Raw genomic sequence first — 27,886 nt, forward strand, 5'->3', positions numbered from 1 at the left:
CGGGGTTACCACCGGGGGAGGGGGTGTCACTAAACCACCTTCAGTATCCATTAGGAAATCTGCAGATGCTGGAAATTCAAGCAACAACACACACAAAATGCTGGTGGAACACAGCAAGCCAGGCAGCATCTATAGGGAGAAGCACTGTCGACGTTTTGGGCCAAGACCCTTTGTCAGGACTAACGGAAAGGAAAGATAGTAAGAGAGAACTCGGCCCGAAACGTCGACAGCGCTTCTCCCTATAGATGCTGCCTGGCCTGCTGTGTTCCACCAGCATTTTGTGTGTGTTGTTGTTTCAGTATCCATTCATCACGTTGGTTCCTGCTCCCAACTTTTACTTCCACCTCTTCAGATACTCATCACCTTGGGGATGTCCCCTCCTCCCACTTTCCCAGCAGATAACATCACATGGCAGTGACAGCCCCCACCCCAGCAACAGCCAGTCACTGATTACACTGGCCCCTCAGCTTCACTCACCCATGATATTTATCCAGAGTTAGTCCTATTTCCTATATCACTCTAGACCTCACTAACTGGGGGGGGGGGGGGGGTGTTCAAACCTCTCTATCCCAGGGGGAGGCTTTTCACACCTCCCTCTCCTGGAGGGAAGGGACTGTCCAAATGCTATTTTAAATGTTGTAATTGTACCTGCCTCTGCCACTCGCTCTGGCAGCTTTTACACACCCAGAAACCTGACCCTCAGATTCCATTAACTCTCCACCCTCCGAGCTTAAACCCAGCTTGTAAACTCCCCTGCCCGGGGGAAAACAACTGTCACTACTCAGCTTATATACACCCATCATGATTTAATAAACCACTATATGGCCACCCTTCAGCCTCCACTGGTCCAGGGTAAACAGTCTCAGTCTTGTTATAAATCAAACTCTGGTCCTGGTAACGTCCTGATGGACCTAACAGTGCCCATTCCCTTCTCTCATCCCCTTTCTCTCTCACTCACTCTTTCATCCACCCCTCTCTCCCCTCCCCTCACTTTCCCTGCCCAATGGTCTCCACCCCCTCTCACTCTGCTGCCCTCACTTTCTCTGCAAGATAAACTCTCTCCATCCTTCACCCCTCTCTCTCTCCTCTCCCCTCATTTTCTCTGCTAGATAGACTGTCCATCCCTCACCCCTCTCTCACTCCCCTTTCCTCACTTTTCCTGCCCAATGGTCTCTCTCCATCCTTCGCCCCTCTCTCACTCCCTCCTCCCCTACTGACATTTCTAGTCCAGAGCATCAACTGATTCTCCCACCGCAGATCCTGTCTGATCTCTTTTGAATGTTTCAACCATTTTCTAAATGTATTTATTTCCCTCTTCCCGCCTCTCACTCTCTCTCTTCATCCAGCACTCTGTCTTCAGCTCTCTGCCTCACTCTTGTGCTTTCTCCATATCTATTTCACCAGCTGAGCCCCGTCCCATCGTCTGTGTGTCATGGAGACTCCCCCGCCCCTTTGGATGTCAATCCGTGCTGTGGAGACTCTCCCACTCTACCCCTCTTTCTCTCCCCTTGGGCCTCCTTATCTCTCTCCTGCTCCTTCCCACCCTCTCCTCCCACCTCCCTCCCTTTTCCTCTCCTCCCCCTCTCTCTCCAACCCTCCTTCTCCCCTCCATCTCTTCCTCTACTCCAAACCCTATCTCTATCCCCTATCTGCCTCCATCCCTCCCCTACAACCCCTTCTCTCCTTCACCCTCTCCATTCTCCTTCCCTCTTTCCCTCCTCCCTATTCTCCCCTCGCTCTTCTCCCAACCCGTCCCTTTTCTTCCCCACTCCTCGTTCTCATTCCCTCCATCCCATGCTGTGGGAGCAGGGTGGAGGAGCCAGCTACTCACAGATGTTGGCCGTGCCTTTGGGGATGGGCAGGTAGGACCCTGCTCTCCAGGGCCGGCCTCGGAACGCTTTTTTGCACCGTCCACAGTCGGGACCAGTCGTGTTGTGTTCACACTCGCAGGTCAGCTTCCCCTTCTCCACCACGCAGTTGTTGGCGTGTAGATTACACTTGCAGCTGGAGACAGGGCAGATGGAAAATCAAGACAGACCGAGGCCTCAGCTGTGCTTTCTGAAGCAAGTCCCTCTCCAGCCCTCGTGCCATCTGTATGCTCCCCTGGTCTCGCTCCACCTCTCCCAGAAGCGGTGCTCCCTCTGCCCGGCACCCTTTCCATCTCCCCAGGAAAGAGCTCCATCTGCCAGGGGCCCTCTCTATCTCCCCAAAAGGGCTCACCCTATGCCTGGGACCATCCACATCCCCAAAATGGCACCCCATCTGCTTGGGACTGGGTCCATCTCTCTGGGACAGTGCTTGCTCTACTTGGAACCTGTTTAATCTCCCCAGGTCAGTGCACTTTACTTAGGACCCTCTCCATCTCCCCAGGAGAACCATCCATCTGCTTGGGACCCTCTCTGTCTTGTCAGGATGGCATTCTATATGCTCAGTACCCTCCCTGTATCCCCAGGATTGTGCTCCTTCTCACAGGACCCTCTCCCAAACTCTGGGATGGCATCCATCTGCTTGGTAGGTACCTGCTCCATCTCCCCAGGACAGCGTTCTTCCTTTCTGCAGGATGTTGCTCCCTCTACACAAGATCCTGTCTAATTCTCTGGGAGGGTGTTCCCTCTATACAAGACCCTGTCTGTCTCCCTGGGAGGGTGCTCCCTTGACACATGACCTCTCTGGTTTCCAGGGGTGGGGGGTTGCTCCCTCTATACAAGACTGTCCATCTCCCCGTGAGAGCACTCTCTCTGCATAGGATCCTCTCCATCTCACTGGGTGGGGGCAGCACTCCCTTTATACAGGAACCTGTCTCCCCGGGAGGGTGCACCCTCTGCATAGGATCCTCTCCATCTCCCTGGGAGGGCGCTCCCTTGACACAGTTCCCTATCCGGCTCTCAGGGGGTGGGGAGAGCTCTGTCTGCACAGGACCCCTCTCCAGGAGGGAATTCCTTCTACAAAGGACTCTCTCCATCTTCCTGGGAGGCCGTTGGCCGTTCCCTCGACACAGGACGCTCTCTTCCTCCCCTGTATGGCACTCCAGCCGTCCAGGACACTCTCCGCCTCCCTGGGATGGCACTCGATCTGCCTGGGGTCCTCTTCATCTCGCTAGGAGGGTATTCTATCTGTCATGGACCCTACTCCCTTCCTTAGGACAACAGCAGGGATGTACTCCTTCCTGGGACAAAGCTCCATCTGTCCAGGAGCCTCTCCCTCTCCCCTGGACAGTGCTCCCTCTGGCTGGGAAAATGCGCCCTCTCCCTGGCATCCCCTTCAAAACTGGGGCATAGAACTTTCCTCAGACAGGCTGACCCGCAGGAGGATGAGAAGGCATTGATCCCTGATGGGAAGGGGTCTGTGAGGATTTCCGCCCCAACTCTCTCAGGTTAATGGGCCAGTCACTGGCTCTTCCTGCTGGAGCTTGTTTCTTCACTGCAGCCTCCCCTTGCCAATGGAACCCTTTGGAGGGGGAATATTCTGCACAATGCCAGAGATGCACAGAAGTTTAAAGTCCCTAGGTGCTGCCCTTCTCTGGCGGCCGAGTCCTGGGCTGAGGGATTCCCCTCCTTTCTCCACTAACACCCCGTCTCTTCCACACCCCATCCACCCCGACACTTCAGCTGTTACACGGGACATAATCTTTGCAAAATGGGCAGGGAAGCTAGTGGAGGTATCAGTGGGGGAGAGGGGAGTTTTGGGAATAGTGATGGTAACTCTGTTACTCTGGAAAGGAGCAGATGGGGACAAAAGTCCCAGTGGCTTGAGAAGCATCTATAAGACCCCAAGACCTTAAGACATAGGAGCAGAATTAGCCTTCGGGTCTGCTGCACCTCAACCCCAATCTCCTGCCTTCTCCCTGTAACCTTTGAGGCCCTGACTAATCAAGAACCTATCAACATCCTCTTTAAATATCCCAAGTGGCTTGGCAAAAAAATTCCAAAAGCTCACCACAATCTGGCTAAAGAAATTCCTCCTCATCTCTGTCCTAAAGTGACATCTTTCTATTCTGTGCCCTCTGGTCCTAGACTCTCCTGTGAGTAAAAGGGAATTGTTGACAGTTCTAACATGGGGCTTCAACCTGAAATGTTGGCATGCACACTCCCCCACAGACACTGCTCGATTTGCTGAGTCCCACGGTGGATTGTTTGTTGCAACGGATTCCAGCGCCCAGGTCACATGTTGCCAAGGAACAGGGGCAGTCCCTAAGTCCCCATCAAGGAATGGAAGAGGGCAGATTTCAGTGGTGAGAATCAGTTGTGAACAGCTGCCACATTTACAAGTGGGTGAGAGTTCAGCACAGGGATGAAATGTGATCAGTGTAGACGAGTTAGCAAGGAAACGATGGGCTGAACGGTCTGCTCATTTGCTCTCAGACCAGCCCTGCTCGTGGCATCAGGTCCCACCTCACTCCCTGTGGAGGAGTTCAGGAGCCCCCTTCCATGCCCCCTGTGCTCACGGTAAACAGCGTAGACAGGCAGACCACTCCTCGGGGCCTGTTAACCGCAGCGGAAACACTCTGCTGTCATTAGTGTCTGAGGGTGGTAGGGGACTGTGAGCCGGAGAGAGCAGCAGAAGCTGAGTGTAGAAAACTGAGGAAGGGCTTGGAGACTGGAGGCTGTGGGGGAGAGTTCACACATCAGCACTGAATGAGAGTGAAGTACTTGGTAACAGGGCAGTTTGGATTAAATGTACCCAGGGAAGGAGGGTGAGGGCTAGGAGCACATTAATGGGCAGAAAGGTCAGAGAGGAGAATGTTCCCTGCAGCAAATTGTGGGACTGAATTCCAGAGAGAGACTGGGTTGTGATTTGATGGAAGTAAATAAACCCACGAGGAGCACAGGTAGGGTGAATGCATACAATCTATTCTCCAGGACTGGGGAATCGAGAACTAGAGGTCACAGGTTTAAGGTACGTGTCTATGGAACAGGTTGCCAGAGGCAGCTACGTTCACAACATTTAAAAGGTACGTTGAAAGGTTTGAGAGGATATCAGCTAAATCTGAACAAATGGGAGAATTTGAATGGGACATCATGGTCAGCATGGAGCAGTTGGGCCAAAGGGTCTTTATTGTTGCTGTGTGTCACTGACACTCTCTGAGTTTCTGGAATCTGGCAGCCAGTGTTGCAGAGGGCAGCTATTCCGATGGAGAGATGTTTAAGCAGGAAAACTCAGGGGTATATTGAACATAAGAGGTGTGAGGCCAAACACCCTTTCCCTCATCACCCGGGGTGCCTGAGATATTGAATGACAGATTTATTCAGCCCAACAGCTCCCCTGCTGACCAATTTGCTCGTCTATACTTTGCTTGGTTATGCCATAGGACTTTACCATAGGACTATAAGACCATAAGACATAGGAGCAGAATTTGGCCATCTGGTCCATCAAATCTGCTCCGCCATTCCATCACGGCTGATCCTTCTTCACTATCTCCTCCTCAACCCCAGTTCCTGGCCTTTTTCCCTTAACCTTTGATGCCATGTCCAATCAAGAACCTAGCAATCTCTACCTAAAATACACTCAACAACCTGACTTACACAGCTGCATGTGGCAACACATTCCACAAATTCACCACCCTTTGGCTAAAGAAATTTCTCTGCGTCTCTGTTTTGAAAGGTCGCCCCTCAATCCAGACAGAGGCTGTATCCACTTGTCCTAGACTCTCCCACCATGGGAAACATCCTTTCCACATCACTCTGTCTATGCCTTTCAACATTTGCAAGGTTTCAATGAGATGCCCCCTCATCCTTCTAAATTCTAGTAAGTACAGACCCAAAGCTGTCAAACGTACCTCGTACGATAACCCTTTCATTCCTGGAATCATCCTTGTGAACCTCCTCTGGACCTTCTCCAATGCCAATGCATCTTTTCTAAGATGAGGGGACCAAAAATGTTCACAATACTCAAGGTGAGGCCTCATCAGTGCCTTATAAAGCCTCAGCATCACATCCCTGCTCTTGTATTCTAGACCTCTTGAAATGAATGCTAACATGGCATTTGACTTCCGACTCATCCTGCTAGTTAACCTTTGCGGTGTTCTACACAAGGGCTCCCAAGTCCCTTTGTATCTCACATATTTGGATTTCTTCCCTGTTTAGAAAATAGTTCACGCATTTATTTCTATTACCAAAGTGCATGACTTTGCATTTTCCAACCTTGTATTTCATTTGCCACTTTTTGCCCATTCTCCTAATCTGTCTAAATCCTTCTGCATCCCCACCTGTTTCCACAACAGTATAGGCCGATGATAGAGAAGGGATGCACTCAGACTGATGGTTTGAGATGTGTCTATTTTAATGCAAGGAGTATTATGAACAAAGCAAATGAGCTTAGAGCATGGATCAGTACTTGGAGCTATGATGTTGTGGCCATTACAGAGACTTGGATGGCTCAGGGGCAGGAATGGTTACTTCAAGTGCCAAGCTTTAGATGTTTCAGAAAGAACAGGGAGGGAGGCAAAAGAGGTGGGGGCGTGGCACCGTTGATCAGAGATAATGCCATAGCTGCAGAAAAAGAGGAAGTTAAGGAGGGATTGTCTACAGAGTCTCTGTGGGTGGAAGTTAGGAACAGAAAGGGGTCAATAACTCTACTGGGTGTTTTTCATAGACTGCCCAAAAGTAACAGGGACATTGATGAGCAGATAGGGAGACAGATTCTGGAAATGTGTAATAATAACAGGGTTGTCGTGGTGAGAGATTTTAATTTCCCAAATATCGATTGGCATCTTCCTAGATGAGAGGTTTAGATGGGGTGGAGTTTGTTAGGTGTGTTCAAGAAGGTTTCTTGACACGATATGTAGATAACCCTACAAGAGGAGAGGCTGTACTTGATCTGGTATTGGGAAATGAACCTGGTCAGGTGTTAGACCTCTCAGTGGGAGAGCATTTTGGAGACAGTGATCACAATTCTATCTCTTTTACCATAGCATTGGAGAGGGATAGGAACGGACAAGCTAGGAAAGCGTTTAATTGGAGTAAGGGGAAATATGAGGCTATCAGGCAGGAACTTGGAAGTATAAACTGGGAACAGATGTTCTCAGGGAAATGTACGGAAGAAATGTGGCAAATGCTCGGGATATTTGCATGGGGTTCTACATAGGTACGTTCCAATGAGACAGGGAAAGGTTGGTAGCATACAGGAAGGCTGTAGTAAATCTAGTCAGGAAGAAAAGAAGAGCTTACGATGGGTTAAAAAAAAGGTAATGATACAGATCTATACGATTATAAGGATAGCAGAAAGGAGCTTAAGAATGAAATTAGAAGAGCCAGAAGGGGTCATGAGAAGGCCTTGGCAGACAGGATTAAGGAAAACCCCAAGGCATTCTACAAGTATGTGAAGAGCAAGATAAGATTTGAGAGAATAGGACCAATCAAGTGTGACAGTGGAAAAGTGTGTATGGAACCAGAGGAGAGAGCAGAGGTACATAAAGAGTACTTTGATTCAGTATTCACTACGGAAAAGGATCTTGGTGATTGTAGGGATGACTTACAGTGGACTGAAAAGCTTGAGCATGTAGATATTAAGGAAAAGGATGTGCTGGAGCTTTTGGAAAGCATCAAGTTGGATAAGTCGCCAGGACCAGACGAGATGTATCCCAGGCTACTGTGGGAGGTGAGGGAGGAGATTGCTGAGCCTCTGGAGATGATGTTTACATCATTAATGTGGACGGGAGAGGTTCTGGAGGATTGGAGGGTTGCAGATGTTGTTCCCTTATACAAGAAATGGAGTAGAGATTGCCCAGGAAATTATAGACGTGTGAGTCTTACGTTAGTGGTTGGTAAGTTGATAGAGAAGATCCTGACAGGCAGGAGTTATGAACATTTGGAGAGGCATAATATGATTAGGAATAGTCAGCATGGCTTTGTCAAAGGTAAGTCGTGCCTTATAAACCTGACAGAATTTTTTGAGCATGTGAATAAACACATTGATGAAGGTAGAGCAGTAGATGTAGTGTATATGGATTTCAGCAAGGCGTTTAATACGGTTCCCCATGCTAGGCTTATTGAGAAAGTAAGGAGGCATGGGATCCAAGGGGACATTGCTTTATGGATCAAGAACTGGTTTCCCCACAGAAGACAAAGAGTGGTTGTAGACAGGTCATATTCTGCATGGAGGTTGTACCAGTGGTGTGCCTCAGGGATCTGACCTGGGACCCCCTACTCTTCATGATTTTTATAAATAACCTGAATGAGGAAGTGAAGGGCTGGGTTAGTAAATTTGCTGATGACACAAAGGTTAGGGGTGTTGTGGATAGTGTGGAGGGCTGTCAGAGGTTACAGCTAAACATTTATGGGATGCAAAACTGGGCTGAGAAGTGGCAGATGGAGTTCAACCCAGATAATGTGAGGTGGGTCATTTTGATAGGTCAAATATAGTATTAATGGTAAGACTCTTGGCAGTGTGAAGGATAAGAGGGATTTTGAGGTCCCAGTACGTAGGTTGACTCTGTGGTTAAGAAGGCATATGGTGCATTGGCCTTCATCAATCGCGGGAGTTGAATGAACTAAGGATCATCCGGTAGGCAAAGCAATTGATAGATATCAATCGGGGAGTAGATGGATGAACACTGAAAGCGGTAAAAGGAGAAGGAAGCCAGTGCAGGGTCCCTCTGTGGCCATTCCCCTCAGTAACAGGTATACCCCTTTGGATACTGCTGTGGGGGGGGGGGGGGGGGTGACCTATCTGGGCAAGGCAGCAGCAGCCAGACCAATAGCACTGCGGTCAGCTCTGAGCCTCAGAAGGGAAGGGTGAAGTGAAGTGGAGCAACAGTCATAGGGAACTTGATAGGGGGACAGACAGGAGATTCTGCAGCAGCAGAAAAGTCACCAGGATAGTGTGTTACCTCCCGGGTGCTCGGGTCCAGGGTGTCTCTGAGCGGTTGCAGAATATTCTTGAAGGGGTGGGTGAGCAGTGGGTGCCAATGACGTTGGAAGGAAAGGAGTATGTACACTTGGTGTGTAAGTTACTGCACAGTAAGTTTAGGGAATTAGGAAGGAGGCTAAAGAGCAAGACCTCCAAGGTGGTAATCTCTGGATTACTCCCGGTGCAACGAGCTAGGGAAGGTCAGAACAGGAAGACAGTGCAGACAAATGAGTGGCTGAGGAGATGGTGCAGGGGGCAGGGCTTTGAGTTCTTGGATCATCGGAACTTTTTCTGGGGAAAGGGAATGACCTGAACAAGTAGGACAGATTGCACCTAAACTGGAGGGGAAACAATGTCCTGGGAGGGAGGTTTGCTAATGCATTTGGGGAGGGTTTAAACTAGATTTGCAGGGGGATGGAAGTGAAGTGAAGAGGCAGAGGATGGGGAGGTTGGTGCACGAGTAGAGACAGCTTGTAGGGAGTTTATAAGGAAGGATAAGCAGATGATAGAGCAAAGATGCACTCAGCCAGATGGTTTGAGATGTGTTTATTTTAATGCAAGGAGTAACATAGACAAGGGGGATGAAGTTGGAGCGTGGATCAATATGAGGAACTATGATGTTGTGGCCATTACAGAGACTTAGATGACTCAGAAGCAGGAATGGCTGCTGAATGTGCCAGGTTTTAGATTATTCAAAAAGGACAAGGAGGGAAGCAAAAGAGGTGGAGGTGTGGCATTGCTCATCAGGGATAGCATCACAGCTGCAGAAAAGGAGGAAGCCATGGAGGGACACACACAAAATGCTGGAGGAACTCAGCAGACAAAGCAGCACCTTTGGAAAAGAATAGTCAACCTCGGGCCGAAACAATGGATTGGCTACTGAGTCAGTATGAGTAGAGGTCAGAAACAGGATGGGGGCGATAACTCTACTGGGTGTTTATTTATAGACAATTACTTGTCTGCTGGTCTATAGTTTCCTTTCTTCTGCCTCTCTCCCTTCCTGATATTCATTAGGATTCTATCCCCGCTCCTACCTGCTATTGATTCTCCAAGAGCTTTTGTCCACTGAGCACTGTTATAGCTTTGAACAAATTCCCTCAGTGTAGCTCTAGTGTCAACTGCAAGCTTCCCTGGTCACCACCTGTTGTTACCTGGCTTATCCCTGTTGATCATTTGCTAACCAGCAGCACACAAACCACGGGAGGAGCTCAGCAGGTCAGGCAGCATCAATGGAGGGGAGAAAACTATTGATGTTTTAGGCTGAGTTACTTCATCAGGACTGGAAAGTCAGAATAAGACAGTGAATGAAGGGGAACGAGTATATGTTGGCTGGTAATAAGTGAAAAGAGGTGAGAAGGAAGGTGGGTGGGTGGGGAGGGGTATAAGAATCTGGGAAAAGGTAATGGGATGAAGAAACAGTAATCTGATTGGAGAGGACAGTGGACCATGGAGCAAAGGGAAGGAGATGGGGAGCCAGAGGGAGATAATGAGTAGGTTGTAAGAGAAGGGGAGGAGAAAGAAGGAGTGAAGAGGCACAGGAATGAAGGAAAACAGAGGGGAATAGTTGGGAGAAATTGGAGAAATCAATGTTCATGCCATCAGATTGGAGACTACCCAGATGGAATATCTGATCTCAATATGTCAGTGCAGCAGTCCATGGACTGACATGTTGGAATGGGAATGGGAAGTGGAATTGATATGGGTAACCACTGGGAAATCCTGCCTTTTGTGGTGGATGGAGTGAAGGTGTTCGGCGTTGGTTCTCACCATTGTAGAGGAGGCCATACCAGGAGCACTGGATACTGTAGATGACCCCGACAGACTCGCAGGTGAAATGTTGCCTCACCTGGAAGGACTGCTTGAGAACCTGAATGGTTGTGAGGGAGGAGGTTAGGGGCAAGTGTAGCACTCTCTGCAGTTGTAGGGTTAAGTACCAGGAGGGAGTCTGGTAGGGAGGGATGAATGGATGAGGGAGTCACAGACAGAGTGATCCCTAAAGAGTCCAGAGTTAGGGGAGGGAAAACTGTGTGTGGTAGTGAAATCTGTTTACTCTCCAGTCATCTGATACCTCACCTGTGGTTAACAAAGGTGCAAAAACCTCTGCCAGGGTCCCAATTATCTCCTCTCTTGCTCCCCATAGCAACTAGAGATAAATCTCTCCCAGAGATTTATCATCGCTTGGTATCAGGAGCCCGAGAACACTGAGCTCAGCCTCGCTGAGGGTAAAAGAGCATATTCCAATCTCTGCATGCCATGTAACTCACTGAACACTGGGCTCACTCCAGCTAGCTCAGTATGCAACAGTATGTTGGTCTAACAGTATGCATTCCTAAAGGTTAATTTGCATACATACAGTATAAATGAGCTTCCAGTAGAAGTGGTAGAGGCAGGTTCGGTATTGTCATTTAAAGTAAAATTGGATAGGTATATGGACAGGAAAGGAATGGAGGGTTATGGGCTGAGTGCGGGTCAGTGGGACTAGGTGAGTGTAAACGTCGGCACGGACTAGAAGGGCCAAGATGGCCTGTTTCCATGCTGTAATTGTTATATGTTATATGGTTATAAATCATGCATAAGGACTCCGAAGTCCCTTTGCACCTCAGTTTTTTTTGTATTTTCTCTCTATTTAGAAAATATTCAGTCCTTTCATTTCTTCTACCAAAGTGCATCACCATACACTTCCCAACACTGTATTCCATCTGCCATTTCTTTGCCCATTCTCCTAATCTGTCTAGGTCCATCTGTAGCCTCTATATTTTTTCAAAACTACCTACCTCTCCACCTATCCTCCTATTGTCTGCAAACTTTGCAATAAAGCCATCAATTCTATCATCCAAATCATTGACATGTAACATAAAAAGAACTGGTCCCAACACAGACCCTGGAACACCACTAGTCACCAGCAGCCAGCCATAAAAGGCTCCCTTTATTCCCATTCTTTGGCTCCTGCCAATCAGCCACTGATTTATCCAAGCCAGAATCTTTCCTGTAATACCATTACTAAGCAGCCTCATGTGTGGCGCCTTGTCAAAGGCCTTCTGAAAATCCAAGTACACAACATCAACTGATTCTCCTTTGTCTATCTTGTCTGTTATTTCTTCAAAGAATTCCAACAGCTTTGTCAGACAAGATTTTTCACTGAGGCCTCCAAGTACCCTGAGACCTCATCCTTAATAATCGACTCCAACATCTTCTCAACCACTGAGGTCAAAATGACTAGCCTATAGTTCCCTTTCTTCTGCCTCTCTACTTGAAGAGTGGAGTGACATTTGCAATTCTCCAGTACTCCAGAATCTAGTGATATTTGGAAGATCATTACTAGTGCCTCCGCAATCTCTTCAGCCACTTCTTTCAGAACCCTGGGGTGTACACCATCTGGTCCAGGCAACTTCAGCTTCCCAAGAACCTTCTCCCTAGTAATGGTAACTTCACATATTTCATGCTGCCTGACACCTGGATCTTCCACCATATTGCTAATGTCTTCCACAGCAAAGACTGATGCAAAATACTTATTCAGTTCATCTACTATTTCCTTCTCCCCCATTAGTACCTCTCCAGCATTACTTTCTTGTGGTTCAATATCCACTCTCACCTCTCTTTTACACTTTATGTATCTGAAGAAACCTTTGGCATACTTTCTCATTCCATCTTTACCTTCTTAATGACTTTTTTAGTTGCCTTCTGTTGGTTTTTAAAAGCTTCCCACTAATTTCCCTCTAATTTTTGCTCTATTATATGCCATCTCTTTGCCTTTATGTTGGCTTTGACTTCTCTTGCTAGCCATGGTTGTGTCATCTTCCCTTTATAATACGTCTTCCTCTTTGAGATGTATATATCCTGTGCTTCAGGAATTGCTTCCAGAAATTCTAGCCATTGCTGCTCTGCCGTCATCCCTGCCAGTGTTCTTTTCCAATCAATTCTGGCCAACTCCTCTCTCATGCCTCTGTAATTCCCTTTACTCCACTGTAATACCGATTCATCTGATTTTACCTTCACCTCAAATTTCAGGGTGAATATGATCATATTATGATTACTTTCCCCTGAGGGTTCTTTTACCTTAAACTCTCTAATAAAATCCGGTTCATTACTCAACAACCAGTCAAGAATTGTCTTTCCTCTCGTGGGCTCAACCACAAGCTGCACTAAAGAACCATCTCTAGGCACTCCAGAAATTCTCCCTTGTGTAATCCTCTTGTAATCCAGCACCAACTTGATTTTCCTAAACTCCTTGTAGCTATAATGCTGCCGTGACACTGTAATTTCCTTACAGATCAATAAAGTATCTGTCTATCTATATTGAAGTCCCACATGACTTTTGTAACATTGCCTTTTTGGCATGCATTTTCTACCTCCCATTATAATTTGTAGACCACATCCCTGGTAGATGTTCCCTGACCCTGTGACTCAGATGTTTCCTGACCCTGTGTCCCAGATGTTTCCCTGATTCCATGCCCCATATGTCTTCCTGACCTTGTTTTCCAGATGTTTCCCTGACCTGTGACCCAACTGTGAGTGTTGTCAAGGCTCTCACCGGCCGCGGATGTCCAAGTTGGAGATGGCGTAGAAGTACTTGGAGAGCCTTTGCTGGTCCACACTGGTGGCACCGGTGGCGGGCCTCAGCAGCCTGAGCCGCAGGTCAGTCAGCGTGAAGAAGTCCCTGAGCTCCTTGGTGGTATCAAGCTGACCATAGAGTGAGGCCATGTCCCGCAGTCGGGGGCCACCGAACAGTGCAAATCGCTCCTGTATCTCAAAGCGCACCATCTTGTCCAATTTCCACACGTAGCCCCTGGAATACTCTTCTGTGCAGATTATGTCCAACACGGAGGCCGACTTCAGCTCCCGTGCCCTCCGCGGCTCCATCCCAAAGGAATTGAGGCAATCAGCTGCATAGAACTGGTAGGGCTGCCATGTCCGCCCATTATCCAGGGACTTCTCAAGGACCATCTGCTCCGGCCGGCCCGATTCAAAGGTGATGATGATGTCCTCAGTCAGCTCAATACTCTTGCCCCAGGACAGGGTGATGTTGACCAGCAGTGGTTTGGGGAAACTCTTCCAGGAGACACTCTGCCAAAAGGTGTTAGGGATACGGCCCTCGTCATCCAGCATCAGCTCAGGTGGGTGTGCCAGCTCGGGGGTGTTAGCATCACATTCATTATAACACATGTACGGATTCTCCTGAAAATAGAGAGGACAGAGGGTCAGACACAGGGACAGGTGCCCGTCACACACCTTCTGGGGTCAGGCACTGGATGACATTCCCAATGCACCAGCCCATCACACACTCCCTGGGTCAGGCACAGAGTGAAACTCCCTCCACTCTGACCCATCACACATTCCCGAGAGCAGATACAGAGTGAATTTCCCTCCACACCACATCATCACACACTTCTGGGGTCAGGCACAGAGTGAAGCTTCCTCCCCACCATCCCATTACACACTCCTAGGGTTAGTCACAGAATGACACACCCTCCACACCATCGCAATAAATACTTCTAGGGTCAGACAAAGAGCGCTCCCTCCACTATTTCATCACACACTCTCAGGGTACTCCCTCTACACTGTCCCATCACACCCTCCCGGGGTCAGATTCCGAGTGAAATTCACTCTGCACCACTCCAGCACACTGTCTCGGGGTCAGGCACAGTGAAGTCCCTTCACGCTGTCTATCACACCCTCCCGGGGTCAGATTCCGAGTGAAATTCACTCTGCACCACTCCGGCACACTGTCTCGGGGTCAGGCACAGTGAAGTCCCTTCACGCTGTCCATCACACCCTCCCGGGGTCAGATTCCGAGTGAAATTCACTCTGCACCACTCCAGCACACTGTCTCGGGGTCAGGCACAGTGAAGTCCCTTCACGCTGTCTATCACACCCTCCCGGGGTCAGATTCCGAGTGAAATTGAGGAATACCCACACATTAATTTTTTCAGAGATACACATTGATAAGCCTCTCTGTGCTCCACTGGCCCACACTCTGTATGTTAGACAGCTGGATAACTCCATCACTGGACTGTTGAAGAATGATGTTTGGTGTCTCACTTAAATAGTTGTGCATCTCTGAAACATTCAGTGACAGCGTTTGTGAAAGTGCAGAGAGTTGGGAAACGAGGGACAGAAGTTGCCTCCTGCTTTCTGAGAGCAAAGGCAGGTTCCTGCCCCTGTCTTTGTACCGTTGGCTGGTAAAATAATTCCTCATCAACAAAAGGTTTACGGGCAGGGGAGGCCAATCAGTCCCTTGATCTGCTCTGCTATCACCCATCAATCTGCCCATTCCCTGCACTATCCCAATATCCCTTGATTAAAGTCAGCAACTTTAAATTCCTAGGTGTTATCATTTCAGACGATTTCTCCTGGGCCCAGAACGTAAGTGCAATTACAAAGAAAACACAGCAGTGCCTCTACTTCCTTAGGAGTTTGCAAAGATTTGGCATGGCATCTAAAACTTTGACAAACTTTTATAGATGTGTAATGGAGAGTATATTGACTAGTTGCATCATAGCCTGGCATGGAAACACCAATGTCCTCGAATGTAAAATCCTCCAAAGAGTAGTGGATACTGCCCAGTCCATCAAGGGTAAAGCCCTCCCCACCATCGAGCATATCTACATGGAGCGTTGTTGCAGGAAAGCAGCATCCATCATCAAGGACCTCACCATCCAGGCCATGCTCTCTTCTCAGTATTGCCATCAGGAAGAAGGTACAGGAACCTCAGGACTCTCACCACCAGCTTCAGGAACAATTATTACCCCTCAGCCATCAGGCTCTTGAAACAAAGGGGATAACCTCACTCAGCCTTACTTGCCTCAACACGGAAAAGTTCCCACAACATGAGGACTCTTCATCTCATGTTCTCGATATTCATTGCTGATGTCTTTGTCACAGTTTGTTGTCGTTTGCACATCAGATGAGCGCACAGTTGGTGGAGTCTTTCATCGATTCCATTATGATTATTATTCTATTATGGATTTATGGACCGCAAGGAAATGAATCTCAGGATTGTATATGGTGACATATATGTACTTTGATAATAAATCTACTTTGAACTTTGATTCCAGATCCAGCAGTCCTAATCTGATTGAAAGTGACTGAAACGCCACAGCTACAGGACAGGGAATTCCAGAGATTCATCCACCTCCTCACATTTCCCCTCAGCCACCATCTAAAAACTGTCTCTTGCCCTCAGTTCAAAGTGTCTGATTACTCACTGAGTCTGATCCCTTGCTTTATAACTGGCCCTTCATTCTGGTATGGGGTTGGATGACCAGTGTGGGACAAGTGAGTGACCAGGAAAGATGAAAAGCAAACGAGAGAAGGAAACACTGAGTGTCCTGGTCCCTCTGGGAAAGTGGTGTCTTCGGGAAGTTACTGGTGGGATGGATAAAATCAGTGGGTGTGGTAAAAGATGAAGAGGGGAATATCTGGGTTGAAGGAGGATTCATGAGCGCACAGTTGTTCCTGTACCAACAGCTGGGAGAGGTTTCCCACTTCATACTAGAAAATATCTGCAAAATCTTAGGATGAGCTGTGACATCCCTGGAAACATCTGCACCATTTCATCTGGGAATGTCTGCACTGTCCCATTCCAGGATCATCTGCACCATTTCATCTGGGAATGTCTGCACTGTCCCATTCCAGGATCATCTGCACCATTTCATCTGGGAATGTCTGCACTGTCCCATTCCAGGATCATCAGCACCATTTCATCTGGGAATGTCTGCACTGTCCCATTCCAGGATCATCTGCACCATTTCATCTGGGAATGTCTGCACTGTCCCATTCCAGGATCATCTGCACCATTTCATCTGGGAATGTCTGCACTGTCCCATTCCAGGATCATCTGCACCATTTCATCTGGGAATGTCTGCACTGTCCCATTCCAGGATCATCTGCACCATTTCATCTGGGAATGTCTGCACTGTCCCATTCCAGGATCATCTGCACCATTTCATCTGGGAATGTCTGCACTGTCCCATTCCAGGATCATCTGCACCATTTCATCTGGGAATGTCTGCACTGTCCCATTCCAGGATCATCAGCACCATTTCATCTGGGAATGTCTGCACTGTCCCATTCCAGGATCATCTGCACCATTTCATCTGGGAATGTCTGCACTGTCCCATTCCAGGATCATCTGCACCATTTCATCTGGGAATGTCTGCACTGTCCCATTCCAGGATCATCTGCACCATTTCATCTGGGAATGTCTGCACTGTCCCATTCCAGGATCATCTGCACCATTTCATCTGGGAATGTCTGCACTGTCCCATTCCAGGATCATCTGCACCATTTCATCTGGGAATGTCTGCACTGTCCCATTCCAGGATCATCAGCACCATTTCATCTGGGAATGTCTGCACTGTCCCATTCCAGGATCATCAGCACCATTTCATCTGGGAATGTCTGCACTGTCCCATTCCAGGATCATCAGCACCATTTCATCTGGGAATGTCTGCACTGTCCCATTCCAGGATCATCAGCACCATTTCATCTGGGAATGTCTGCACTGTCCCATTCCAGGATCATCTGCACCATTTCATCTGGGAATGTCTGCACTGTCCCATTCCAGGATCATCTGCACCATTTCATCTGGGAATGTCTGCACTGTCCCATTCCAGGATCATCTGCACCATTTCATCTGGGAATGTCTGCACTGTCCCATTCCAGGATCATCTGCACCATTTCATCTGGGAATGTCTGCACTGTCCCATTCCAGGATCATCAGCACCATTTCATCTGGGAATGTCTGCACTGTCCCATTCCAGGATCATCTGCACCATTTCATCTGGGAATGTCTGCACTGTCCCATTCCAGGATCATCTGCACCATTTCATCTGGGAATGTCTGCACTGTCCCATTCCAGGATCATCAGCACCATTTCATCTGGGAATGTCTGCACTGTCCCATTCCAGGATCATCTGCACCATTTCATCTGGGAATGTCTGCACTGTCCCATTCCAGGATCATCAGCACCATTTCATCTGGGAATGTCTGCACTGTCCCATTCCAGGATCATCAGCACCATTTCATCTGGGAATGTCTGCACTGTCCCATTCCAGGATCATCTGCACCATTTCATCTGGGAATGTCTGCACTGTCCCATTCCAGGATCATCAGCACCATTTCATCTGGAAATGTCTGCACTGTCCCATTCCAGGATCATCAGCACCATTTCATCTGGGAATGTCTGCACTGTCCCATTCCAGGATCATCTGCACCATTTCATCTGGGAATGTCTGCACTGTCCCATTCCAGGATCATCTGCACCATTTCATCTGGGAATGTCTGCACTGTCCCATTCCAGGATCATCTGCACCATTTCATCTGGGAATGTCTGCACTGTCCCATTCCAGGATCATCTGCACCATTTCATCTGGGAATGTCTGCACTGTCCCATTCCAGGATCATCAGCACCATTTCATCTGGGAATGTCTGCACTGTCCCATTCCAGGATCATCTGCACCATTTCATCTGGGAATGTCTGCACTGTCCCATTCCAGGATCATCTGCACCATTTCATCTGGGAATGTCTGCACTGTCCCATTCCAGGATCATCTGCACCATTTCATCTGGGAATGTCTGCACTGTCCCATTCCAGGATCATCTGCACCATTTCATCTGGGAATGTCTGCACTGTCCCATTCCAGGATCATCTGCACCATTTCATCTGGGAATGTCTGCACTGTCCCATTCCAGGATCATTTCTGGAACATTTGTACCATCTTATTTTGGGATCATGTGCACTACCCATCCCAAGAAGAGTCTGACTGTGTGTCCAGATCCAGGCAGAGCAGGAAGTCCTCCAGTGTCAAGGTCATGACCACTGACATTGGACACAGATGCAGGGTCATGGAATCAGGCCCTTCATACCAATTCATTATTACTGACCAAGGAGTCATTCCGTGCTAGTCTCATTTGCCAACATCCTTCTAAGCTGACACCTAATATAGTAGGGGGATAGGAACCAGCATGATAGAGCTGAGGATGAGTCAGCAGATGATGGATGATAGATGTAACATGATGTAAGGAAGGACAAACCAATGGTTGGGTACAAATGCAGACAGAGCAAAGAGTGAAATTGTACTACCTGTATTTCAGTGGCTCTCTCAAACCATTTCCTGTTTGAGTTTAGAAAAAATTAGAAGTGTGGTCTTTAACTCCTCAGTTAAATTTGAGGAAACTTGGAGACCATTTATTCAACATTTTCATGCGAATTAAATGGTCTGATCCTGAACCTTATTGTTACCATACTGAATTGTATAAATGGAGGTTCGGAGTCATCGGCACTACTGTATGTATTTAACATTATACAATTGCCCATGTTAGTTTTTTTTTCATATTTTTTTTTTCTTCTTCTTTTTGGGGTTTTTTTTTGTGCTTTTCGTTTTAAATCCTTTATATTAATATTATAAGTTTGGGAGACTTTTTACATTGATAATATATAATTGATTATTAATGAATCTATAGTGTACTCTCAAATGTTTTTGTACTTATATTTTACTTATGTTATTTTCTTAAAATCAATAAAAAGATTTGAAAAGAAATTGTACTACAGCAGCAAAATTCATAAGGGTGAAGAATGCAGAACCGAAGGTGCTGTATTTAAATGAGAGATTGGTCAGGATGACATTGTGGGCATCACTGAGTCGTGGCTGAAAGAAGGCCATAGCTGAGAGCTTAACATCAAAGGATATACTTTGTATTGGAAGATCAGGCAGGAAGACACAGGCAGCAGTGTGGCTCTGTCGGTAAGAGATGGAATTACATCTTTAGAAAGAGGGGCATAGGGTCAGAGAATGTTGAAGCTTTGTGTAGAGTTAAAAAACTGCAAGGGGAAAAAGACCATTGTGGGAATCATATACAGGATTCCAAACAGTAGCCAAGATGTAGGGCTGAGATTGCAAAGGGAGCTAGAAAAGGCATATAAGAAGGGTAATATCACAATTATAATGGGAAACAATATGCAAGGGGATTGGGAAAATTAGGTTGGTATCGATCGCAAGAGAGGGAATTTGTTGAATGTCTATGAAATGGCTTTTTCGAGCAGCTTGTGCTGAACCCTACTAGGGGAAAGGCCATCTTAGATTCAAAGCTGTCTAATAACCCAGATATTATTAGAGAACTTAACGTAAGAGAAGGCAGTGATCATAATATGATTGGGTTCATACTGCAGTTTGAGAGAGAGAAACACAAGTCACATGTATCAGTATTGCAATGGAATAAAGGGAATTTCAGAGGTATGAGAGAGGAGCTTGCCTAAGTAGAATGGAGGGGGGTACTGGTGGGGATGATGGCAAACCAAAGGTGGCTGAAGTTTCTGGGAATAGTTCACAAGGTGCAGGATAGATAGGTCCCACAGAAGAAGTTCTCAAATGGCAAGGGTTGGCAACCTTTGGCTGACAAGGGGAGTTAAGGGCGGCATAAAAACCAAGGAAAGGGCATATAAGGTAGCAAAAGTGAGTGGAAGGTTGGATGATTGGGAAGCTTTTGATTGCAACTAAAAAAGCTATAGGAAGGAGAAAGATGAAATATGAGGACAAACTAGCCAATAATATAAAGCAGGATACCAAAGGTGGGGGACAAAGAAATGGCAGATGAACTTAATGGGTACTTTGCATCAGTGGAAGACACTAGCAGTGTGCCAGAGGTCCTTGAGTGTCAGGGAGCAGGAGTGAGTGCCATTGCTATTACAAAGGAAAAAGTGAGAGGCAAACTAAAGGTCTTAAGGTGGATAAGTCACCTGGACCAGATGGACTACATCCCAGAGTCCTGAGAGAGGTTGCTGAAGAGATAATGGATGCATTGGTCATGATTTTTCAAGAATCACTTGATTCTGGCATGGTCCCGGAGGACTGGAAGATTGCAAATGTCACTTCACTCTTTAAGAAGTGAGGAAGAATTCAGGAAGTCTTCCTAATGGAAATAATGGAAATTATATGCCAATTAGCCTAAATTCAGTGGTTAGGGAATTGTTGAAGTCTATTATTAAGAATGAGGTTTCGGGGTACTTGGAGAATAATGATAAAATAAGTCAGCATGGCTTCTGTACAGGGAAACCTTGCCTGACAAATCTGTTAGAGTTCTTTAAGGAAGTAACAAGCAGGATGGACAAAGGAGAGGCAGTGGATGTCATTGACTTGGATTTTCAGAAGGCATTTGATAAGGTGCCACACATGAGACTGCTTATCAAGATAAAATCCTATGGTGTTGCAGGAAAGACACTAGTCAGGCCATACGGAGTGTTGGGCCCCATATCTCAGAAAGGATATGTTGTCATTGGAGAAAGTCCAGAGGAGGTTCACAAGGATGATTCCGGGAATGAAGGGGTTAAAATATGAAGAGAGTTTGACAGCTTTGGGCTTATACTCACTGGAATTTAGAAGGATATGTGGGGATCTCATTGAAACCTAATGAATGTTGAAAGGATTAGATAAGGTGGATGTGCAGAGGACGTTTTTTATGGTGAGGGTATCTAGAACTAGAGGGCACAGCCTCAAAATTGAAGGGAGACCTTTCAGAACAGAGATGACGAGGAATTCTTTTATTCAGAGATTAGTAAATCTGTGGAATGCTTTGCCACAGAGTGCAGTGAAGGTCAAGTCCACCGGTATATTTAAGGCGGATGTTGATTGTATCCTGATTGGTCAGGCCAACAAAGGATATGGTGAGAAGGCAGATGTATGGGGCTGAGTGGGATTTGGGATCAGCCATGATGGAATGGTGGAGCAGACTCGATGAGCTGAATGTCCTATTCCGTTCCTATGTCTTATAGTCTTAGCAATACATACAACAAGCTGGAGGAACTCAGCAGGTCGGGCAGCATCCATGGAAACGAAGAGTCAACGTTTCAGGCCAAGACCCTTCGTCAGTACTGAAGAGGGAGGGGCAGGGGCCCTATGAAGAAGGTGGGGGGAGGGTGGGAATGAGAAGGCTGGTATGTGCCAGGTGAAAAACCAGTAAGGGGAAAGATCAAGGGGTGGGGGAGGGGAAGCAGGGAGGGGATAGGCAGGAAAGGTGACGAAGGAATGTAAGGGGAAAGACTATGGGTAGTAGAAGAAGGTGGAATCATGAGAGAGGTGATAGGTAGCTGGAGGAGGAGGCAGAGTGAAACTGGGATGGGGGAAGGTGGGAGGGAATTACCAGAAGTTGGAGAATTCGATGTTCATGCCAAGGGGCTGGAGACTACCCAGACGGCACATGAGGTATTGCTCCTCCAACCTGAGTTTGGCCTCATCATGGCAGTAGAGGAGGCCATGTATGGACATACCTGCATGGGAATGTGAAGCAGAGTTGAAGTGGGTGGCAACCAGGAGATCCTGTCTGTTGTGTTGGACGGAGCGGAGGTGCTCAACGAAGCAGTCCCCCAATCTGCGTCGGGTCTCGCCGATGTAGAGGAGGACGCACCAGGAGCACTGGATGCAATAGATGAACCCAACAGACTCACAAGTGAAGAATTGCCTCACTTGGAAGGACTGTTTGGGGCCCTGAATGGTGGTAAGAGAGGAGATGTAGGGACAGGTGTAGCACTTACGCTTGCAGGGATAAGTGCCAGGTGGGAGATCTGTGGGGAGGGACGTGTGGAGGGAATGATTCCTGTGGAAAGCGGAGAGGGGTAGAGAGGGAAAGATGTGCTTAGTGATGGCGTCCTGTTGAAGGTGGCGGAAGTTGCGGAGGATAATGTGCTGGATCCGGAGGCTGGTGGGGTGGTAGGTGAGGACAAAGGGAACTTGTTGTGGTGATGGGAAGATGGGGTGAGGGCCGATGTGCAGGAAATGGAGGTGATGCGGGTGAGGGCATCATTTATGACGGCAGAAGGGAAACCACAATCCTTAAAGAAAGAGGACTTTTGAGATGTCCTGGAACGGAAAGCCTCATCCTGGGAGCAGATGCGGCAGAGACGGAGGAACTGGGAATAGGGAATAGCATTTTTGCATTTGGCAGGGTGGGAAGAGGTATAGTCGACGTAGTCGAAAGCCCAGGTATTGGTCCGTGACCATTCCGAGGTGTACTGAAAATGATGGATTTATCCCAATATGCTGTTTTCTGTGGTTCCTTTCTGTTCTAATACAGTACAGCCAGCCATGGGAGTTCTCACATTCTGGATGGGAGGGGTAAGGAAATCTGTAGTCCATTGGCAGGACATTGAGACCAGGCAAAATAATAGTACAGCATAGACAGGATGGGCTGAAAGGCCTGTTTATTTATTTTTCTTAATTATTAAGAGATGTGGGCTCTGTTGGCCAGCAACCCACCTATTTAACACTAGCCTAATCACAGTCCAATTAGCCAAACAGTATGTCTTTGGACTATAGAAGGCACTTGGAGAAAACCTATGCAGTACGCTGAGAATGTGCAAGATCCTTACAGATGGTGGTGGAATTGAAGTCTGAACTCTCGAACGCCCCAATCTGGAATAGCACCACGCTAACCGCTGTGATACCATGGGGCCCATTTATGTGCTGTATGAACTTTGTCTTTCCAAGTACACTAAAGGACTGCCCACCACACACAAAACTCTGGAGAAACTCAACAGGTTAGGCAGCATTTATGGAGGCCAGATGAAGGGTCTCAGCATCAGAACATTTGGCTGTGGATGAAATAGTTGTAATCCACCAAAATCACCTGGTTTCTAGAGACATCCCAGAGGACTGGAAAGAAATCCAGATCGGGTTTATTATCACTGAGAGATGTTGTGAAATGTGTTGTTTTGTGGCAGCAGTAGAGTGAATTGTACTCGATGTGACATTGCTGTTGAACGAGGAACAGGAAATAAACAACTGGCTATTCAGCCTAACAACTGAATAAGAGATACACTGGAATCCATTATGAAAGAGATAGTGTTAGGACACTGAGAAAATTGCCAGATAATCAACAAAGTCAACATGGTTTTCTCAAAATGATGAGGTGATCTCTTTGAGAAGGGAACAGACAAAGTAGATAAAAGGGAATAAGCTGATTAGTATGGACAGAGGAGACTGTGGATACTGGGATCTGCAGCAACACAGAAAATGCTGGAGGAACTCGGCAGGTCAGACAGCATCAATGCAGGGTAATAACTGTTGACATTTTGGGCTGAGACTCTACATCAGGATTGGAAAGGAAGGAGGCAGAAGCCATAACAAGAAGGTGGGAGGAGGGGAAACGGTATATGCAGGTGATAGGTGAAGGGGTATGAAGTAAGAAGCTGGAAGGTGATAGGTGGAAAATGTAAAGGGATGAGGAAAATGATGCTGGAGAAGTAGCAATGGTGGATAAGGAAATGGCTGAATAACTAAATAAGTATTTTGCATCAGTCTTCACTGTGGAAGACATTGCTCACAGAAGGCAAAGAGCGGTTGTAAACGGGGCATATTCTGCATGGAGGTCGGTGACCAGTGGTGTGCCTCAGGAATCTGTTCTGGGACCCCTTTTCTTCATGATTTTTATAAATGACCTGGATGAGGAAGTGAAGGTATGGGTTAGTAAGTTTGCTGATGACACAAAGGTTGGGGGTGTTGCAGATAGTGTGGAGGGCTGTCAGAGGTTACAGTGGGACGTTAATTGGATGCAAAACTGGGCTGAGAAGTGGCAGATGGAGTTGAACCCAGATAAATGTGAGGTGGTTCATTTTGGTATCTCTATTATGTCCACAAAATCTTGCATCTCCTCCTCTGACTATGGAATCCCCTATCACTACTGCAGTCCTTGTCTTCCCCTTCCCTTCTGAGCCACAGTGCCAGAGATCGATTACTGCGGCTTCCCCCCAACTGGTCGTGCCCCCCAGTAGCGGGTCGGTAGTCACTCTCCATGGAAGACCGAGTTCAAGTGGTTGCTCTCCTTGATGCTGACAGAGGCTGTTTTCAAAATTCTGAGATTCTAGTGATTACTGGTGTGGACTGTAGTTTATATTGGCCTCCTTCAGTTTTCTCTGCTTTCTTTCTAGTGGCCATTTGGGTAGTTGGGGGTCAGGGGTTTGATGTCCTTGTGGAGGATATGTTCGTTTTTGTGCGAGGGAGGGGTTTTGTTTGTGTTTTCCCTTGTGGGGGATGTGTTAAGTTTTTGTGCGAGGGAGGGAGTTGGGGATTTGGGTCTGATGTTCTTGTTGGTGTTTTCCCATGTGGGAGATCTTTTATTTTTTGTGTGCGAGAGAGGGAGTTTGGGGTTTGTTGTTTTAGCTGCCGTTTTCGGGGGGGGGAGATGTTAGTTGTTATGTGAAGGAGGGTTTGGGCGTTTTGGGTTTGAGTTTTTGTTTCTTTTTCTTTTTCATGGGGGTGGGGTTGATGTCTTTTCTTTCAATGGCTACCATGTTTTTTCTGTAATTCATGGCTATCGGGAGAAGATGAATCTCAAAGTTGTATTCTGCACACACTTTGATAATAAAATTAACCTTTGAACATTTAAAGTGGTTTACTTATTATTGAGGGGAATGGACACAGGGGTATTCTGTACTGGCCGTCCATTGCCTTTCCCTCTCCTGATAGTCATCCAGGTACTTGACTCTTGCAGCCTCCCTGTAGTTCCCATCTGTCACCTTATTCCCCCATATGACCCAAACATCATCGAGCTGCAGCTCCAGTTCCTTAATGCTCTTTGAGGAGCTGCAGCTCGATGCACCTGCTACAGATGTGGTTACCCGGGAGGCTGGAAACCTATTATTATTGTGCTCTCTGTATTATTGTGTGCTTTTTTGTGCTGCATCAGTTCCGGAGTAAGAACAATTAAGTTCTTGTGTACCGATAATGACATGAAACAATCAAGTCTTGAGTGAAGGGATTGTGTACATCGTCAAACGTGCTGACGATACTGACAGCTGGGTCAGCAAGGAGAGAGCAGCACACAAAGAGATACAGACCAGTAACTAAATAATCACACATGGGGATGTTGCCAGATAAGGTTTGATGTGTTTGAAATTGTGGAGGGAAACATTGAAAAAAAAAGATAATTTTAAAGAAATGGTGATTTCTTTAGCCAGAGGGTGATGAATCCATGGAATTTGTTGCAACAGATGGCTATGGGAGGCAAAGTCATTGGGTATTTTTAAAGCGGAGGCAGGTAGGTTATTGATTATTCAGGGTGTCAAAGGTGACAGAAGAATGGATTTGAGAGGGATAATGAATCAGTCATAATGGAATGGTAGAGCATACACGATGGGCTGAATGCCTCATTCTGCTACTGCATCTTAGGGTCCTACGGTCTTCAATGAAGCGGAAGTCCAATGTATTGCATTGAGTAGGATCCGTGACCTTTATCCTCAATACGGAGAGGCTAGCAGGTGTAGGGGAACACTGCTGTCCTCAGATTCGACTCCCAGACCGGGATATCTATTGATGTACCTTCATTGTCAGCATGTTGAAAGCCCAGAACTGCATCCCTATAACACTGCCGGGTTACCTTCCCCCCACAGATTACAGCTGTTCAAGGAGGTGGCTCACCTTTACCTTCTCAAGGGGTAGGCAGGATTAGGAAATAAATGCTGTCATTTCCAGTGGTGCCCACCTAGGAAAGGTTGAGGGTGTTGTGGATAGTGTGGAGGGCTGTCAGAGGTTACAGTGGGACATTGATAGGAGGCAAAACTGGGCTGAGAAGCGGCAGATGGAGTTCAACTCAAATAAGTGTGAGGTGTTTCGTTTTGGTGGGTCAAATATGATGGCAGAATATAGAATTAATGGTAAGAATCTTGGCAGTGTGGAGGATCAGAGGGATCTTGGGGTCCAAGTCCATAGGACACTCAAAGCAGCTGCACAGGTTGACTCTGTGGTTATGAAAGCATACAGTGGGATTGTGGGATTGAGTTTAAGAGCCGAGAGGTAATATTGCAGCTATATCGGACCCTGGTCAGACCCCACTTGGAGTACTGCACTCAATTCTGGTCGCCTCATTACAGGAAGGACATGAAAACCATAGAAAGGGTGCAGAGAAGATTTACAAGGATGTTGCCAGGATTGGGGAGCATGCCTTATGGGAATAGGTTGAGTGAACTCGGCCTTTTCTCCTTGGGGCGAAGGAGGATGAGAGGTAACTTGATAGAGGTGTACAAGATGATGAGAGGCATTGATCATGTGGATAGTCTGAGGCTTTTTCCGAGGGCTGGAATGGCTAGCATGAGAGGGCTCAGTTTTAAGGTGCTTGGAAGTAGGTACAGAGGAGATGTTAGGGGTAAGTTTTTAACACAGAGAGTGGTGAGTACGTGGAATGGGCTGCTGGCGACGGTGGTGGAGATGGATATGATAGGGTCTTTTAAGAGGCTCCTGAATAGGTACATGGAGCTTAGAAAAATAGAGGGCTATGGGGTAACCCTAGGTAATTTCTAAATTAAATACATGCTCGTCACAGTATTATGAGCCAAAGGGACTGTATTGTGCTGTAGGATTTCCATATTTCTATGTTTCTATGAAAGGAGCTTCACTGTCTGCAACTGAACCAGACTGTTCACCTTGATAACATACCCAAGCCAGGTTTCAGTGTTGTGTCATCAATACCAGCAGATGCAGCAGGACAGTGAAGGTGAAGTAAAAAATCTTAAAGGAACAAGTTAATGTAGCATCGACTCAAACTCACAGCCACTCATCTACACACACCCCCATACACACTCTAACACACAACCCTCTCACACACCCACACACCCTCACATACACATCCTCACACACACACAAACACACACATGATGCATACCCAACCTCACACTGTCACTCACACGCACACAGTCTCATACACACATGCATACTCACCCTCACACATACACACACACTCACATACCCATTCTCACACATGACATACACACACACACCTACATACACATCCAAATATACACACCCATCCTCACATTTGCATACACCCTGACACACACACAACCTCATAGGTTACTGGGTCAGCACAACATCATGGGCCAAAGGGCCTTTAAAGTTCTGTAATGTGCTATGTTCTATTTTGTAGGCATGTTGACAAAATCGACATGAGTGCAATGACTTCTAACGTACACTTTATTCCCTTAACAGTCTGAATGAATTCTGCATAATAGAATTACAGAGTGGAGTCCCTACACATGCCACCCCCCCCCCCCCCA

The 27,886-nt window shown here is 47.1% G+C and overlaps 1 protein-coding gene across 4 annotated transcripts in view; it reads right to left on the reverse strand.

Annotated features, from left to right (window-relative positions):
• ntng1a (netrin g1a) overlaps window positions 1–27,886 on the reverse strand; it is a 202,623-nt gene that overhangs the window by 12,648 nt on the left and 162,089 nt on the right. For all 4 annotated transcript variants that reach the window (XM_073062469.1, XM_073062471.1, XM_073062470.1 and 1 more), the window contains exons 3-4: window positions 13,379–14,022; window positions 1,832–2,004 (exon numbers count right to left, since the gene is read on the reverse strand). In XM_073062469.1, coding sequence (XP_072918570.1) covers window positions 1,832–2,004; window positions 13,379–14,022 — 817 coding nt within the window. The remainder of the gene's footprint in view (window positions 1–1,831; window positions 2,005–13,378; window positions 14,023–27,886) is intronic.

The sequence above is a fragment of the Hemitrygon akajei genome, chromosome 12, assembly GCF_048418815.1.
Source record: "Hemitrygon akajei chromosome 12, sHemAka1.3, whole genome shotgun sequence".
Classification (NCBI taxonomy): domain Eukaryota; kingdom Metazoa; phylum Chordata; class Chondrichthyes; order Myliobatiformes; family Dasyatidae; genus Hemitrygon; species Hemitrygon akajei.